This window comes from Oncorhynchus keta, chromosome 2 (genome assembly GCF_023373465.1).
Source record: "Oncorhynchus keta strain PuntledgeMale-10-30-2019 chromosome 2, Oket_V2, whole genome shotgun sequence".
In the NCBI taxonomy this organism is placed as follows: Eukaryota; Metazoa; Chordata; class Actinopteri; order Salmoniformes; family Salmonidae; genus Oncorhynchus; species Oncorhynchus keta.
Window position 1 is genome coordinate 74,139,756 of NC_068422.1, and position 16,127 is coordinate 74,155,882.

General features: G+C 46.2%; 1 protein-coding gene across 2 annotated transcripts in view; it reads right to left on the reverse strand.

Annotated features, from left to right (window-relative positions):
* Positions 1–16,127, reverse strand: part of LOC118362543 (spondin-1-like) — a 140,494-nt gene that overhangs the window by 22,863 nt on the left and 101,504 nt on the right. For both annotated transcript variants that reach the window (XM_052482825.1, XM_052482830.1), the window contains exon 7: positions 4,424–4,488. In XM_052482825.1, the coding sequence (XP_052338785.1) occupies positions 4,424–4,488 (65 nt within the window). The remainder of the gene's footprint in view (positions 1–4,423; positions 4,489–16,127) is intronic.

Here is a 16,127-nt window from a genome sequence, read left to right on the forward strand (position 1 = left end):
GCTTGGGAGGCAAGGCATGACTCAACGTGAGTAGATGAGCGATGAAGAAGACCTTGCAGTGTGGAGTAACTCATGCATTTGTGAAAAGAGAGAAAAAATGGAAGGGGTGAGAAGAAGAAGGGTGAGTGTGACATATAGAACGGAAAGAGAAGAAGGGTGAGGGTGGCAAACAGAAAGAAGAGAGAAGAAGAAGAGTGAGGATGGCATACAGAAAGGAGGGAGAAGATGAAGGGTGAGGATGGCATACAGAAAGGAGGGAGAAGAAGAAGGGTGAGGGTGGCATACAGAAAGGAGGGAGAAGAAGAAGGGTGAGGATGGCATACAGAAAGGAGGGAGAAGAAGAAGGGTGAGGGTGGCATACAGAAAGGAGGGAGAAGATGAAGGTTGAGGGTGGCATACAGAAAGGAGGGAGAAGAAGAAGGGTGAGGATGGCATACAGAAAGGAGGGAGAAGAAGAAGGGTGATGATGGCATACAGAAAGGAGAGAGAAGAAGCGTGAGGATGGCATACAGAAAGGAGGGAGAAGAAGAAGGGTGAGGATGGCATACAGAAAGGAGGGAGAAGAAGAAGGGTGAGGATGGCATACAGAAAGGAGGGAGAAGATGAAGGGTGAGTATGGCATACAGAAAGGAGGGAGAAGAAGGGTGAGGATGGCATACAGAAAGGAGGGAGAAGAAGAAGGGTGAGGATGGCATACAGAAAGGAGAGAGAAGAAGAAGGGTGAGGATGGCATACAGAAAGGAGGGAGAAGAAGAAGGGTGAGGATGGCATACAGAAAGGAGGGAGACGAAGAAGGGTGAGGATGGCACACAGAAAGGAGGGAGAAGAAGAAGGGTGAGGATGACATACAGAAAGGAGAGTGAAGAAGAAGGGTGAGGATGGCATACAGAAAGGAGGGAGAAGAAGAAGGGATGAGGATGGCATACAGAAAGGAGGGAGAAGAAGAAGGGTGAGGATAGCATATAGAAAGGAGAGAGAAGAAGAAGGGTGAGGATGGCATATAGAAAGGAGAGAGACGAAGGGTGAGGATGGCATACAGAAAGGAGAGTGAAGAAGAAGGGTGAGGATGGCATACAGAAAGGAGAGAGAAGAAGAAGGGATGAGGATGGCATACAGAAAGGAGGGAGAAGAAGAAGGGTGAGGATGGCATATAGAAAGGAGAGAGAGAGGAAGAAGGGTGAGGATGGCATACAGAAAGGAGGGAGAAGAAGAAGGGTGAGGATGGCATATAGAAAGGAGAGAGGAGAAGAAGGGTGAGGATGGCATATAGAAAGGAGAGAGAGGAAGAAGGGTGAGGATGGCATACAGAAAGGAGGGAGAAGAAGAAGGGTGAGGATGGCATATAGAAAGGAGAGAGAGGAGAAGGGTGAGGATGGCATACAGAAAGGAGGGAGAAGAAGAAGGGTGAGGATGGCATACAGAAAGGAGGGAGACGAAGAAGGGTGAGGATGGCACACAGAAAGGAGGGAGAAGAAGAAGGGTGAGGATGACATACAGAAAGGAGAGAGAAGAAGGGTGAGGATGACATACAGAAAGGAGGGAGAGGAAGAAGGGTGAGGATGGCATACAGAAAGGAGAGAGAAGAAGGGTGAGGATGGCATACAGAAAGAGGGAGAAGATGAAGGGTGAGGATGGCATACAGAAAGGAGGGAGAAGAAGAAGGGTGAGGATGGCATACAGAAAGGAGGGAGACGAAGAAGGGTGAGGATGGCATACAGAAAGGAGGGAGAAGAAGAAGGGTGAGGATGACATACAGAAAGGAGAGAGAAGAAGGGTGAGGATGACATACAGAAAGGAGGGAGAGGAAGAAGGGTGAGGATGGCATACAGAAAGGAGAGAGAAGAAGGGTGAGGATGGCATACAGAAAGGAGGGAGAAGAAGAAGGGTGAGGATGGCATACAGAAAGGAGAGTGAAGAAGAAGGGTGAGGATGGCATACAGAAAGGAGAGAGAAGAAGAAGGGTGAGGATGGCATACAGAAAGGAGGGAGAAGAAGAAGGGTGAGGATGGCATACAGAAAGGAGGGAGAAGAAGAAGGGTGAGGATGGCATACAGAAAGGAGAGAGAAGAAGAAGGGTGAGGATGGCATACAGAAAAGAGAGAGAAGAAGAAGGGTGAGGATGGCATATAGAAAGGAGAGAGAAGAAGAAGGGTGAGGATGGCATACAGAAAGGAGAGAGAAGAAGAAGGGTGAGGATGGCATACAGAAAAGAGAGAGAAGAAGAAGGGTGAGGATGGCATATAGAAAGGAGAGAGAAGAAGAAGGGTGAGGATGGCATACAGAAAGGAGGGAGAAGAAGAAGGGTGAGGATGGCATATAGAAAGGAGAAGAAGGGTGAGGATGGCATATAGAAAGGAGAGAGAGGAAGAAGGGTGAGGATGGCATACAGAAAGGAGGGAGAAGAAGAAGGGTGAGGATGGCATATAGAAAGGAGAGAGGAGAAGAAGGGTGAGGATGGCATATAGAAAGGAGAGAGAGGAAGAAGGGTGAGGATGGCATACAGAAAGGAGAGAGGAGAAGAAGGGTGAGGATGGCATATAGAAAGGAGAGAGAGGAAGAAGGGTGAGGATGGCATATAGAAAGGAGAGAGAGGAAGAAGGGTGAGGATGGCATACAGAAATGAGAGAGAAGAAGGGTGAGGATGGCATACAGAAAGGAGAGAGAAGAAGAAGGGTGAGGATGGCATACAGAAAAGAGAGAGAAGAAGAAGGGTGAGGATGGCATATAGAAAGGAGAGAGAAGAAGAAGGGTGAGGATGGCATACAGAAAGGAGAGAGAAGAAGAAGGGTGAGGATGGCATACAGAAAAGAGAGAGAAGAAGAAGGGTGAGGATGGCATATAGAAAGGAGAGAGAAGAAGAAGGGTGAGGATGGCATACAGAAAGGAGGGAGAAGAAGAAGGGTGAGGATGGCATATAGAAAGGAGAAGAAGGGTGAGGATGGCATATAGAAAGGAGAGAGAGGAAGAAGGGTGAGGATGGCATACAGAAAGGAGGGAGAAGAAGAAGGGTGAGGATGGCATATAGAAAGGAGAGAGGAGAAGAAGGGTGAGGATGGCATATAGAAAGGAGAGAGAGGAAGAAGGGTGAGGATGGCATACAGAAAGGAGAGAGGAGAAGAAGGGTGAGGATGGCATATAGAAAGGAGAGAGAGGAAGAAGGGTGAGGATGGCATACAGAAATGAGAGAGAAGAAGGGTGAGGATGGCATACAGAAAGGAGAGAGAAGAAGGGTGAGGATGGCATACAGAAAGGAGGGAGAAGATGAAGGGTGAGTATGGCATACAGAAAGGAGGGAGAAGAAGAAGGGTGAGGATGGCATACAGAAAGGAGAGAGAAGAAGGGTGAGGATGGCATACAGAAAGGAGGGAGAAGATGAAGGGTGAGTATGGCATACAGAAAGGAGGGAGAAGAAGAAGGGTGAGGATGGCATACAGAAAGGAGGGAGAAGAAGAAGGGTGAGGATGGCATACAGAAAGGAGAGTGAAGAAGAAGGGTGAGGATGGCATACAGAAAGGAGAGAGAAGAAGAAGGGTGATGATGGCATACAGAAAGGAGAGAGAAGAAGAAGGGTGAGGATGGCATACAGAAAGGACGAAGAAGAAGAAGGGTGAGGATGGCATACAGAAAAGAGAGAGAAGAAGAAGGGTGAGGATGGCATACAGAAAGGAGAGAGAAGAAGAAGGGTGAGGATGGCATACAGAAAGGAGGGAGAAGAAGAAGGGTGAGGATGGCATACAGAAAGGAGAGAGAAGAAGAAGGGTGAGGATGGCATACAGAAAGGAGAGAGAAGAAGAAGGGTGAGGATGGCATACAGAAAGGAGAGAGAAGAAGAAGGGTGAGGATGGCATACAGAAAGGACGAAGAAGAAGAAGGGTGAGGATGGCATACAGAAAGGAGGGAGAAGAAGAAGGGTGAGGATGGCATACAGAAAGGAGAGTGAAGAAGAAGGGTGAGGATGGCATACAGAAAGGAGGGAGAAGAAGAAGGGTGAGGATGGCATACAGAAAGGAGGGAGAAGAAGAAGGGTGAGGATGGCATACAGAAAGGAGGGAGAAGAAGAAGGGTGGGGATGGCATACAGAAAGGAGAGAGAAGAAGGGTGAGGATGGCATACAGAAAAGAGAGAGAAGAAGAAGGGTGAGGATGGCATATAGAAAGGAGAGAGAAGAAGAAGGGTGAGGATGACATACAGAAAGGAGAGAGAAGAAGAAGGGTGAGGATGGCATACAGAAAGGAGGGAGAAGAAGAAGGGTGAGGATAGCATACAGAAAGGAGAGAGAGGAAGGAAAAAGGACGTTGCTGCAGGATGGGTCAATCCCTCAAGAGAAAGTGTGAGTGAGTTAGACAAAGATAGAGTGAAAGAAACAGAGAGAGAGCGAAAGAGAGAGAGGGATGATAGAGGAGGTTACTGTTGGACTACTCACACATTCAAGGGTTGCCAGGCAGGCCACTGAGCCTTCATTTTGATGACTGTCAGAACGTCATCACCCTGAGAGAGCGAGAGAGAGAGAGAATCAAATGTACATGTAGTCTGACAGATGGCGGCCCAGACATATTCACCACATTACACTTCCAGATGAGGAGAGAGAACAGATGATGGTCGATTATTTCCCCTCTTCTCTTTTTCTCTCTGAGACAAAGGAGTGATGAATACAGCGTGCGTCACTTCAGATGGAGCGCCGGCATCACCACTTCATAAAACCTGCATAAATATTTAATCAGTAGCCCTGGACACCGCAGGGTTCTTTGTGTCACTGCCTGAGAGAGAGGGAATGTCTCTGTGCTGGCCCATGATCAGATAAAACCCTCAACGCATCGAGCAGGATTTAACCTCAGACTGAACTCAGACCTGAGAGAGACACAGCTCCATCGACATCCAATCACAACAAAGGAGAAGCCTTGAGAGTTGTGAGAAAATGTTTAATCAACATCGTTTTTTCCTTTCTACTGGATTGGCTTGTGAAATAATACTTCTCCTGTCCATATCATAGAAATGTGGTGTGGACATGAAAATATTATATCAAATCAAACTGTATTTATTATATGGCCTATATAATCAGTTTTAATGTTCAACATTAAACATATATCTTGGATAACAGCACTATTCACTCTGGCCCATTCCAAGTGGAAATCATATTTCTTAAGCGCAATTCACTTGGAGCACAATAGGATCACTGCGATAGCAAAAGACACAATTAAAAGTGTTTGAGCACCACACTGGCTCATTTGCGCCCAGACTTTTTCATTACGGCTGTGATTTATGACATCACACTGTGGCAGTAATGGCTCTTTGGCTGTGAATAGGTGGCTAGCAGTTGACTAGAACATTCTGTTTGTATTGCTATAAATGAGAGAGACTGTGTGATGTACAATGGAATGAAAAGTGCATTCTGCCATATGTGCGATGAACAAAACCCTGCTCTGGGCATTTTTGACGCCTTTACACAATGGTGTAGATAAAGCACATTAGAAAACATGGATATATTGGTTCATATGTAATACAGCAATTATAAAGCTATAATTTGGGCGAGACTGTAAATGGTGACATAAATGGAAACCCTGTGTCCCGATGAACAATGACCATCGAACACAAGTCCTCAGAAGAAAAGAAAACTGCAGCTCAGCACATCTTGTCAGACATCTGCCACCGGGCATGTTTGCACCTGTGGCGTCTATAAAGATCAAAGTGAAGTATCCAATGCCATATCATTGCTTTTACAAGCCAGCAATTCATGTTTCCAATAGAGGATTCTGTTCCAGTACCATCCAGTCCCATTGCTGTGTGTTGGGTGATCACTTTTTAATTATTTATTTCCTGTAAGATAATTATTAGTAAAAGGCTGTGATCCCAGTCATACAGAGCTGTCGTGTCTTTGGCTATGCCGGATTAAACGATATGACATGCTATTCTATAAAATCCTTTCTCCGTAATTAATATTACCTGATTGAGCTAATCATGTAAATGTAATTAACTAGAGAGTCGGGGCACCACAAAATATTATTTATAGAGGTGTTATCTTCTGAATAAACTCTTAAAGACATAGTAATATTGTAAATCAATAGCAGTCAATATTACTCGTCACCTTAATTCAGTCTCATCTGAAAGTTTTAAATTCTTGGTTATCTTCACGAACCCTGGCTAACAAGTTGAATCAGCAATACGAAATTGGATTTCATTATTTATTTACTAAATACCTAACTAATCACACAGAATTACACATACATATAATTAATCATAACTTGATTACAAATTACGTCATAGAGGAAAACGTCCCTAGCGGGCGGAACAGATATGACAGCTTGTTACACAAAAGAAAAGGGGCTGGGTTTGAGTGAAAGTTCGGGAAGACTGAGGAACAAAGGGCGAAGCTGTGCTATCGTAAATACAGTATCTTATGCATTCTAAATTTCCACCCATTTGGAAAAGGAAAATGCAATAAATATTTACTCTGAGCTGCGCTTCGGTAGGTTGGTGGTAGATGGAAGGCCATGTTGCCCAACCGAGTCCTTTGAAGAATGTATCTGCTGGTATATTGAATACGTTGTAGTAACGTTGTTGTGTGGTAGACGGGATACTCTGTATGTTCCTTCCTAACCTGCGTTTGCAGCTGCTGTTGCTAACGCAACGGCTAGGAGGTATCACTTCTGTAGTGAATAAAAGTTCAAAGTTCATACCATTCGCAATCAAAGCTCACGCTGATGTTGGCTTCGTTCTGTAGTTATTATCTGAACCATTCTGACATCGGACCGTCTTCCTCACATCCTCGGAACACGAGGTTATATTGTCGTCAAGGCTTTATATAGGAAGGGAGAGGAGGGCGTGTTTGAAACGTTTTATAGCCCATGTCCCTTCACAGGGGCGGGCCACTGATTGAGCAGAGCCTTATCTTATGAAAACCCAAATCTCACATTTTAGAAGCTAAAATCACATTTCATCCCATCACAAGTAATTTCATATTCAAACATTTAAATTGAACAACAATTCCATGTGAATCCGATAACTCTGATGTGTAGACTGACTGTAGAGTTTATGTCATCTTATCATTGATGAGAATGTCTCAGATGACAACCGAACTGACACTATATTCATTAAGTACCACCGTTCAATTGGTCGGTTTACCAGAATATAGTTAATTTCCCCCCACCTTCTGATGTTCGCAGAATCTCTATGTTAACCAAGCGTGTTATCCTGCTGCCCTTGCCTGATACTGTTTTCCTCTGTGCTACAGTTCTGCCTGCTCTGACTCTGGTCCCTGTCTCCAGTCCCACGTCTCGTCACTCGTCATCCTGCTACTCTGTCCTGGATTCCCCACTCTACTACTCCCTTGGATTCCCCCCTGGACCTGCTTACCCTGTCTCAACCCCTCTCGCTCCAGCCTCAGCCTCCGCACCTGGTTTCCAGCAACCCACCCGGGCTTCCCCTGGTCTGCACTCCATCTTCCCCGTGTTTCAATAAATACATTGGTTACTTCATCCCAGTCTCCTCGTCTGAGTCTGCTTTTGGGTTCCCCTGTTCCACTCCGCGCAACAGCATGATCTGGCCAAAGAGATGAACCCAGCAGAACCCAGGCGCCCTGCTCGAGCAACATGACCAAGCCCTGAAGTCTGTCTGACCTACAGGGCTGACCCTTCGCTCAAAGCTCAAAATCAGTTCCAAGTCCTTCTCCCCCGCTCCGGGAGCTGTTTGTTCCCACTCCCGAGTGTTAACTTCTTTGGGACAGGGGGCGGTATTTTAACGTCCGGATGAAAAGCGTGCCCAAAGTAAACTGCCTGCTACTCAGGTCCAAAAGCTAGGATATGCATATAATTGGTAGATTTGGATAGAAAACACTCCAAAGTTTCGAAAAGTGTTAAAATAATGTCTTTGAGTATAACAGAACTAAAATGGCAGGCGAAACCCTGAGGACAACCCCCCCAAAAAAAAAAAAGAATCCTACCACTGATGTCAATGGCTGGCACTTTTATAACAGTGCGAAATCGTGCCCGATTGCAGTTCCTAGGGCTTCCACTAGATGTCAACAGTCTTTAGAAAGAGTTTCAAGCTGGTTTTTGGAAAAATGAGCCAGAAATTGTAGTTTTTCTAGGTGGCTCCCATTTTGGCTGTAGTGTTTCCAAGCGCGTGAATGAGAGCGCGTTCTTTGGTATTTTTCTCCGGTAAAGACAATAATGATTCTCTGTCTTAAATTTGATTGTTTATTTGCGTATTAGGGTACCTAAGGTTTGATTATAAATGTTGATTGTCATGTTTGGATAAGTTTATTGGTAACGAGTTATTAAGGATATTTAGAAAGGACTTTATCGAACAAAAGGACAATTTGTAATGTAACTGGGACATTTTGGAGTGCCAACAGAAGATCTTCAAAAGTAAGGCATATATTATATCACTATTATTGACTTTCGTGTCGCAACTCCCTGGTTGAAAATGATTTGTTATGAGCTGGGCGCTGTCCTCAGATAATCGCATGGTTTGCTTTTGCCGTAAATCCTTTCTGAAATCTGACACGGCGTCTGGATTAACAACAAGTTAAGCTTTATTCTGATGTATTGCACTTGTGATTTCATGAAAGTTTAATATTTATAGTAATTGAAATTTGAATTTGGTGCTCTGCAATTTCACAGGAAGTTGTCGAAACGCTAGCGTCCCACTGATCCGCAAGAAGTTAAGATGGAAACCTTGGAGCTTGCAGAGCCTTTTTGGTACAATGTTTACTAGAGGTTGAGCAACAGCCCTACTCTTATGCTAGCGAACGGGCGAAGATTTCCTTTCTGATTGGCTGCCGGTGGAGCAGCGCTTTCCTGGGACACAGCGGTGTGGGAGAGACAGTCCCTGATGGACTTGCTGTACTCATCTCTCTTGCTATCCGCATCGACAACCGTCTCCGTGAGCATCGGACAGAGAAGGTAGGTAGGGTTGCATGTCCCATAACATCTGCTTCAGTACCTTGTCCTCCTTCTCCGACTGCATCCCATCCCCAGACTCATCCAGATCCTGAACCCATGCAGCTCAGCCGGGCCTGTCTCTCTCCAGAGGAGAGGCAATGACGAATCGGCGCTAGGAGCTGCCTATAATGTGACCAGGTTGGTCACTTTGTCTCCACTTGTTCCCTGCGTCCAGAAAAAGAGGGGGCTTGGCAGTTGTGGGGGATATATTGTTGAGCCAAATCGCCTGCCCATCTTCCCCCAGACCCCTGCTTGAAGGCAACCATGTGTGGCAGAGCCAAGCTTTTCCTCTGTCTACTCTCTTCAATTCGGGCGCCGACGAGAGCTTCCTGGACCGAAGTGTCATTACCCAGTTGGGCCTGGACACTGTCCCACTCGATTCACCCCTCTATGCCAACACTCTCAATAGACAGCTCCTCGCCCGTGTCTGTGAGAACAGTCCCTGTCATCTTGCGTCTCTCTGGAAATCACCAGGAAAAGATCCGTGTCCTTACTCTCCCCTGGTTCTTGGTCATCCATGGTTAAAGCTACGCAATCCATAGATTGACTGGACCGCTGGAAAAGTAATCACTCTTGAGTTCATTTTGTCACTCTATTTGTTTACATTCTGCCCTCCCCTGCCTTGTCTTTGCCCCAGTTAATTCCATAACCTCTGAACCTGTCATCAGTTCCTCCCGAGGATCACAATCTAGCTCCTGTGTTCAGCAAGCACCACATCCTGTTTCTGCCGCTTCATCGGCCATACAACTGCGCCTGGGGCTCCTCTTCCCAGTAGCCAGTTGTTTAACCTCTCTCATCCTGAGCAAGAGGCTATGGAGAGGTACATCCAGGATTTTCTGGCTGCAGGACTCAAGCCATCTTCCTGGCTCACTTCATTCCCCTCTCCAAGCTCCCGTACTCAAAGGGAGACTGCGGACCTATTAGTACCCTATGTTCTTCATCTGCATGGCATCCCCACTGACATTGTAAAGGTAAACAGAGGACCCCAGTTTACCTCCCAGGTATGGATATCCTTCTGTTCAGCTCTTGGTATCAATGTCAGTCTTTCTTCTGGATATCACCCCTAGACCAACAGCCAGACCGAATGGGCCAACCAAGAGATGAAGACTGAACCTCTGCTGCGTGACTTCTGCTAAACCTTCCTCCAGGAGCGCTCAGATGCCCTGGGTTGAATATTCCCACAACACCCAACACGCCTTATCAGGTATGTCACCCTTCGAGTGTGCTATGGGTTACCAACCCCCTTTGTTTTCCACCCAAGAGGTTGAGGTTGCGGTACCCTCTGTCCAGGACCATCTGTGCTGTTGTCACCGTACCTGGAGGGAAGCCTGGGCTGCCCTTCTTCGTGCCTCCAACAGGACCCAGTCCTAAGCCAACCATCGCCGTGCCTCTGCTCCAGTCTACACCCCGGGTCAAAAGGTATGGCTCTCCATCGAAAGACCTGCCATTGAAGGTGGCATTGAAGAAACTTTCCCCTTGATTCATTTGAAATTGACCGTGTCATTAACCCCTCTGCGGTGCGCCTGAAACTCCCAACCTTTCTCAGGATCCATCCTACCTTCCATGTATCCCTGATTAAGCCTGTCTGCTCCAGTCCCCTGTCTCCTCCTGCAGCAGCTTCTCCACCCCCTCGGCTCATCGATGACAATCCTGCCTATACTGTCCGGCAGCTTTTGGACGTGCACCGTCAGGGTCGTTGCTGGCAGTACCTGGTGGACTGGAAGGTATATGTGCCTGAGGAGCACTGCTGGCTGCCCCGCCATCACATTCTGGACCCCTCCCTCTTACGGGATTTCTATACCTCACACCCAGATAAGCCTGGTCGGGCACCAGGTGGCGCCAAATGACCCACCTCCAAAGAACCCTTTGTCCATTGAAGGGTACCTTGGAGGTGTCACATCTGCTCCTGCAACACCCTCTACTGCTCATCCTGTGTCTCCTTGACCGGCCATCACTCCCCCAGTTCTCTCTCCCTCTCTCTCTCTGTGTATGTGTGTGAGTCAGAGCAGATCCCCACCAGCTACAACCTGTTTCATAATCAAGACCTCTACAAATACTCAGCCACTTCTATGCTGCCAGATCGTAATCTCTGCTCAGTCAATCTACGTTTCTAGCCGTTTGTTACTATTCAGATCCTGTTATCCTGTTGTGCCTGTTTTCCTTGCCTGACACTGTTTTCCTCTCCTCTACAGTTATGCCCGCTCTGACTCTGGTCCCTGTCTCCAGTCCCACATCTCGTCATCCTGCTACTCTGTCCGGGATTCCCCACTCTACTACTCCCTTGGATTCCCCTCCGGACCTGCTTACCCTGTCTTGACCCCTCTCGCTCCAGCCTCAGCACCTGGTTTCCAGCAACCCGCCCGAGCTTCCCCTGACCTGCACTCCATCTTCCGCCTGTGTTTCAATAAATACCTTGGTTACTTCTCCCAGTCTCCTCGTCTGAGTCTGCTCTTGGGTTCCCATGTTCCACTCCGCGTAACAGGAGGACGCATTGTTGACATACATTCGCTGTATGTATCTTAAAGCATAATTAGAAATAATTAATTGAAGTTGGAACATTTTGGCCTTACCCACCATAATGTTTCATCTGTAAGTGCCAGAAATAAAATATTTGTCATATGAAGCTTTACCGCTTGCTCTGTGATGAGTAGTTTAATAACAATGATGAGTAGTTTAGTAACAATTCTCTTACAGTAATATATGAATATTGAGAAATATATATTTTTTTATTATGCTTTAAGTTACAAATGTCAACAATTATTCCACCAAAGGACCCTTCTATGGATACAATTTCGTGAAAATTAAAAAGATCATGGTCCTGTTTTGTTCTAGTTTCGTAAGGAAATCCCCTATTGTGGAACACCTCAGTGTCAAATAACAGGTTAGTCTGTACCAGAAAGTATAGCAAAACAAACTGATGTACTAAGGCTACTCATTTGAGCATACACCCGCCAAGACTGCTCTTCAGTTCCCGCTGTGTCTATTGTTGCAAGTCTATGCCTCTCTGACGCATCCGAAAAAATACGTTTTGATTCATCTTTGTTTCAGACAAGTGCTTTGTTGCCAAAGAAACATAATAGCCCCATGTTGTTCAGAATAGCTCTGTCGGCTTGATGATTGTGTTTTAGATTTGGACTTGAAAGGAAACATCAGGGAAATAGATGAATTTAACTCTCCACTCATGGTGCATGGAGGAATATAGAAAAAGAAAGAGAGCGAGAGAGAGATTGAGAGACAGACAGAGAGAGGAAAAGAGAGAAGAGAGAGAGACAGAAGTCCCTAAAAAGCGGATGAAAGAGAAAAAGAGAGAGAGAGAATGAGGCAGCCACTGTAGTGGGATGTGTGCTGATAGCTATGGTTCACACAGACCATGTCTAATGACACCACTGCTCTACTCCAGACTCCAATACTCCACTCCAGCCCCCAAAGAGCTTCATTATAGCATTACTACTAAGGCAGAAAGGGTGGTTCCAACAGGATCTGTTCTCTCCTCTCACCGACCCAGAAGGAACACACTGACAGATCTCTGGATGTGGATGGCAGTGTATGTGTGGTGTGTGTGTGGTCTGCTTCAAAAGGCACTCAAGGGAACAAAGAGATAGAAGGGGGACAGATTTTTGCGGGACACTCAATCCACTTCAGAACATCCTGCTTCTATGACATGACAGCCAGCCCCATTCCCCAGTCACTTTAAAATACATTTGATTTAATTGACCCACCCACAGGTAGTCCTCTGGCTCGGATCTTTAAGGTAGCCTATTCCTCCACCACTTTCAGGACGCCGTCAAAAGAGTACGCCGAAACAGGCTTCTCATCACAAAGTGGCAAGGATGAGAAAAATGTGCTTTTTACTTGTGCAAAGAATGTGCAACTTACATTTTTCTCTCGTTTTTTCATTTTTACCAAAACTAAATGCATTCAAGATGTGTTTGAATGCTATAAGCAATTTAGCCACCCAATCACTTGGGCTCATGGTCCCTTTTTTTCAGGGAAATCATTTTCTAACTTGATTTTAATAGCAAATTGGTGATTCTTTCACTTGTCTCTCTCCTTCTCCCTCCCTCCCTCCCTCTCGTTCATTCTCCCTCCCTCCTTCCCGTTCATTCTCCCTCTCTCCCTCCATCTCGTTCATTCTCCCTCCCTCCCTCCCTCCCTCCCTCCCTCCCGTTCATTCTCCCTCTCTCCCTCCCGTTCATTCTCCCTCTCTCCCTCCATCTCGTTCATTCTCCCTCCCTCCCTCCCTCCCTCCCTCCCTCCCGTTCATTCTCCCTCTCTCCCTCCATCTCGTTCATTCTCCCTCCCTCCCTCCCTCCCTCCCGTTCATTCTCTCTCTCTTTCTCTACCTCTTTCTTACTCTCCCTCTTCAGCACTCTCTTTTTGTCTTCCACACTCTCTCTCTCTCCCTCCCTCCCTCCCTCCCTCCCTCCCTCCCTCCCTCCCTCCCTCCCTCCCTCCCTCCCTCCCTCCCTCCCGTTCATTCTCTCTCTCTTTCTCTACCTCTTTCTTACTCTCCCCTCTTCAGCACTCTCTTTTTGTCTTCCACACTCTCCCTCCCTCCCTCCCTCCCTCCCTCCATCTTGTTCATTCTCCCTCTCTCCCTCCATCTCGTTCATTCTCCCTCCCTCCCTCCCGTTCATTCTCCCGCTCTCTACCTCTTTCTTACTCTCCCCTCTTCAGCACTCTCTTTTTCTCTTCCACTCTCTCTCTCAATTCCTCTCTGGGATGATACTCTCAAATCTCATACAATAGATAATGAACATGATCCTTGGGTAGCACCTGGGAAGTCTCTGATTGGACACCACTGTGCTAATGATTGTAACACCCACTCAGCGTGTTGTGAATGCTAACATAACATCAGCAAGCCAACTGTAGGGAGGATATGTAGTGAAGTTGATAGACAGATAATAGTGTAATAATGCTATTGTTATAATGAATGGTACAATAGTCAATAAACGTATGAGTTCATACTGAGTGAGTGGGTTACGGACATGCTAGAATAGTACCGGAGACTGTCAATTGTGGCAGTGGTCTTTTCTAATACATGTAAACTGACTATCTGGGAAAGCTGCATTGGCATTGTAAAATGTGTTGTTGTCTAGAACTTAGATTTGTCTCTGTTCCTCTCATTGTCAGACTGAGGAGTGGGACAAACCTGACAAACAAATGAACTCTTTTCATTTCAGCACAAAATAACAAGGTTATCTCTTTTTAAAAGCCCTCCATCTCTTTTTAGGAAATGAATTTGATGGATGAGCTCAGGTTGCTGCTTGTATATAAAAGGTTATGAAATTGACCAAGGTTTTAAACGTAATCACACTGAACAGTTACAACAGGGTGACGTTAGAGATATATAAACTCAGCAAAAGAAGAAACATCCCTTTTTCAGGACCCTGTCTTTCAAAGACAATTCGTAAAAATCTAAATAACTTCACAGATCTTCATTGTGAATGGTTTAAACACTGTTTCCCATGCTTGTTCAAGGAACCATAAACAATTAATGAACGTGCACCTGTGGAACAGTCGTTAAGACACTAACAGCTTACAGATGAGAAGCAATTATGGTCACAGTTATGAAAACTTGGACACTACAGAGGCCTTTCCATGGACTCTGAAAAACACAAAAAGAAAGATGCCCAGGGTCCCTGCTCATCTGCGTGAACGTGTCTTGAACATCCTGCAAGGAAGCATGAGGACGGCAGATGTGGCCAGGGCAATAAATTACAATGTCCGTACTGTGAAACGCCTAAGACAGGGCTACAGGGAGATAGGAAGGACAGCTGATCATCCTCACAGGATGGCAACAACAACTGCCCGAGTTAAACCAGGAACGCACAATTCCTCCATTATTGCTCAGACTGTCCGCATAGGCTGAGAGAGGCTGGACTGAGGGCTTGTAGGCCTGTTGTCATCACCGGCAACAACGTCACATATGGGCACAAAACCACCGTCACTGGACCAGACAGGACTGGCAAAAAGTGCTCTTCACTGACGAGTCACAGTTTTGTCTCACCAGGGGTGATGGTCGGATTCGTGTTTATCGTCGAAGGAATGAGCATTACACCGAGACCTGTACTCAGGAGCGGGATCGATTTGGAGGTGGAGGGTCCGTCATGGTCTTGGGCGGTGTGTCACAGCATCATGGACTGAGCTTGTTGTCATTGCAGGCAATATCAATGCTTTGCGTTACAGGGAAGGCATCCTCCTCCCTCATGTGGTAACCTTCCTGCAGGCTCATCCTGCTTGTCAATGCCACCAGCCATACTGCTCGTTCTGTGCGTGATTTCCTGCAAGACAGGAATGTCCGTGTTCTGTCATGGCCAGCGAAGAGCCCGGATTTCAATCCCATGGAGCACGTCTGGGACCTGTTGGATCGGAGGTTGAGGGCTAGGGCCATTTCCCCCAGAAATGTCCGGGAACTTGCAGGTGCCTTGGTGGAAGAGTGTGGTAACATCTCAAAGCAAGAACTGGCAAATCTGGTGCAGTCCATGAGGAGGAGATGCACTGCAGTACTTAATGCAGCTGGTGGCCACACCATATACTGACTGTTACTTTTGATTTTGACCACCCGTTTTGTTCAGGGACACATTAGTCCATTTCTGTATGTCACATATCTGTGGAACTTGTTCAGTTCCACAGACATTGTCTCAAGTTGTTGAATCTTGTTATGTTCATGCAAATATTTACACATGCTAAGATTGCTAAAAATAAACTCAGTTGACAGTGAGAGGATGTTTCTTTTTTTGCTAAGTTTAGATGGATGTGTGTGTGTGTGTGTGTGTGTGTGTGTGTGTGTGTGTGTGTGTGTGTGTGTGTGTGTGTGTGTGTGTGTGTGTGTGTGTGTGTGTGTGTAACTGTTTGTGCATGTGAGTGTTCTGCATGCTCGGACAGATGTCTGCTTTTTCCTCAAATTTATATAGTTGCCTTTGTGTCTGACCTTCCTTCTCTAGGTCTTCTCTGCTCACTGTGGCCTTGCTCATTAACCATAAAAACCTTGGGAGGGAATTTATAGCATCTCTTCCTCTAGGAGAGGCCAAGCTGATCTGCTGCACAGAGGGTTTACAGGCAACATCTAACCAGTAGGTTTTAATAGAAGCAAACACCAGAGTTCAATATACAGTACAGACAGGTACATCTGTGAAAGTTAAGGATAATTTCACAGACCTCTGTAAATAACGCTACTTAAACAAC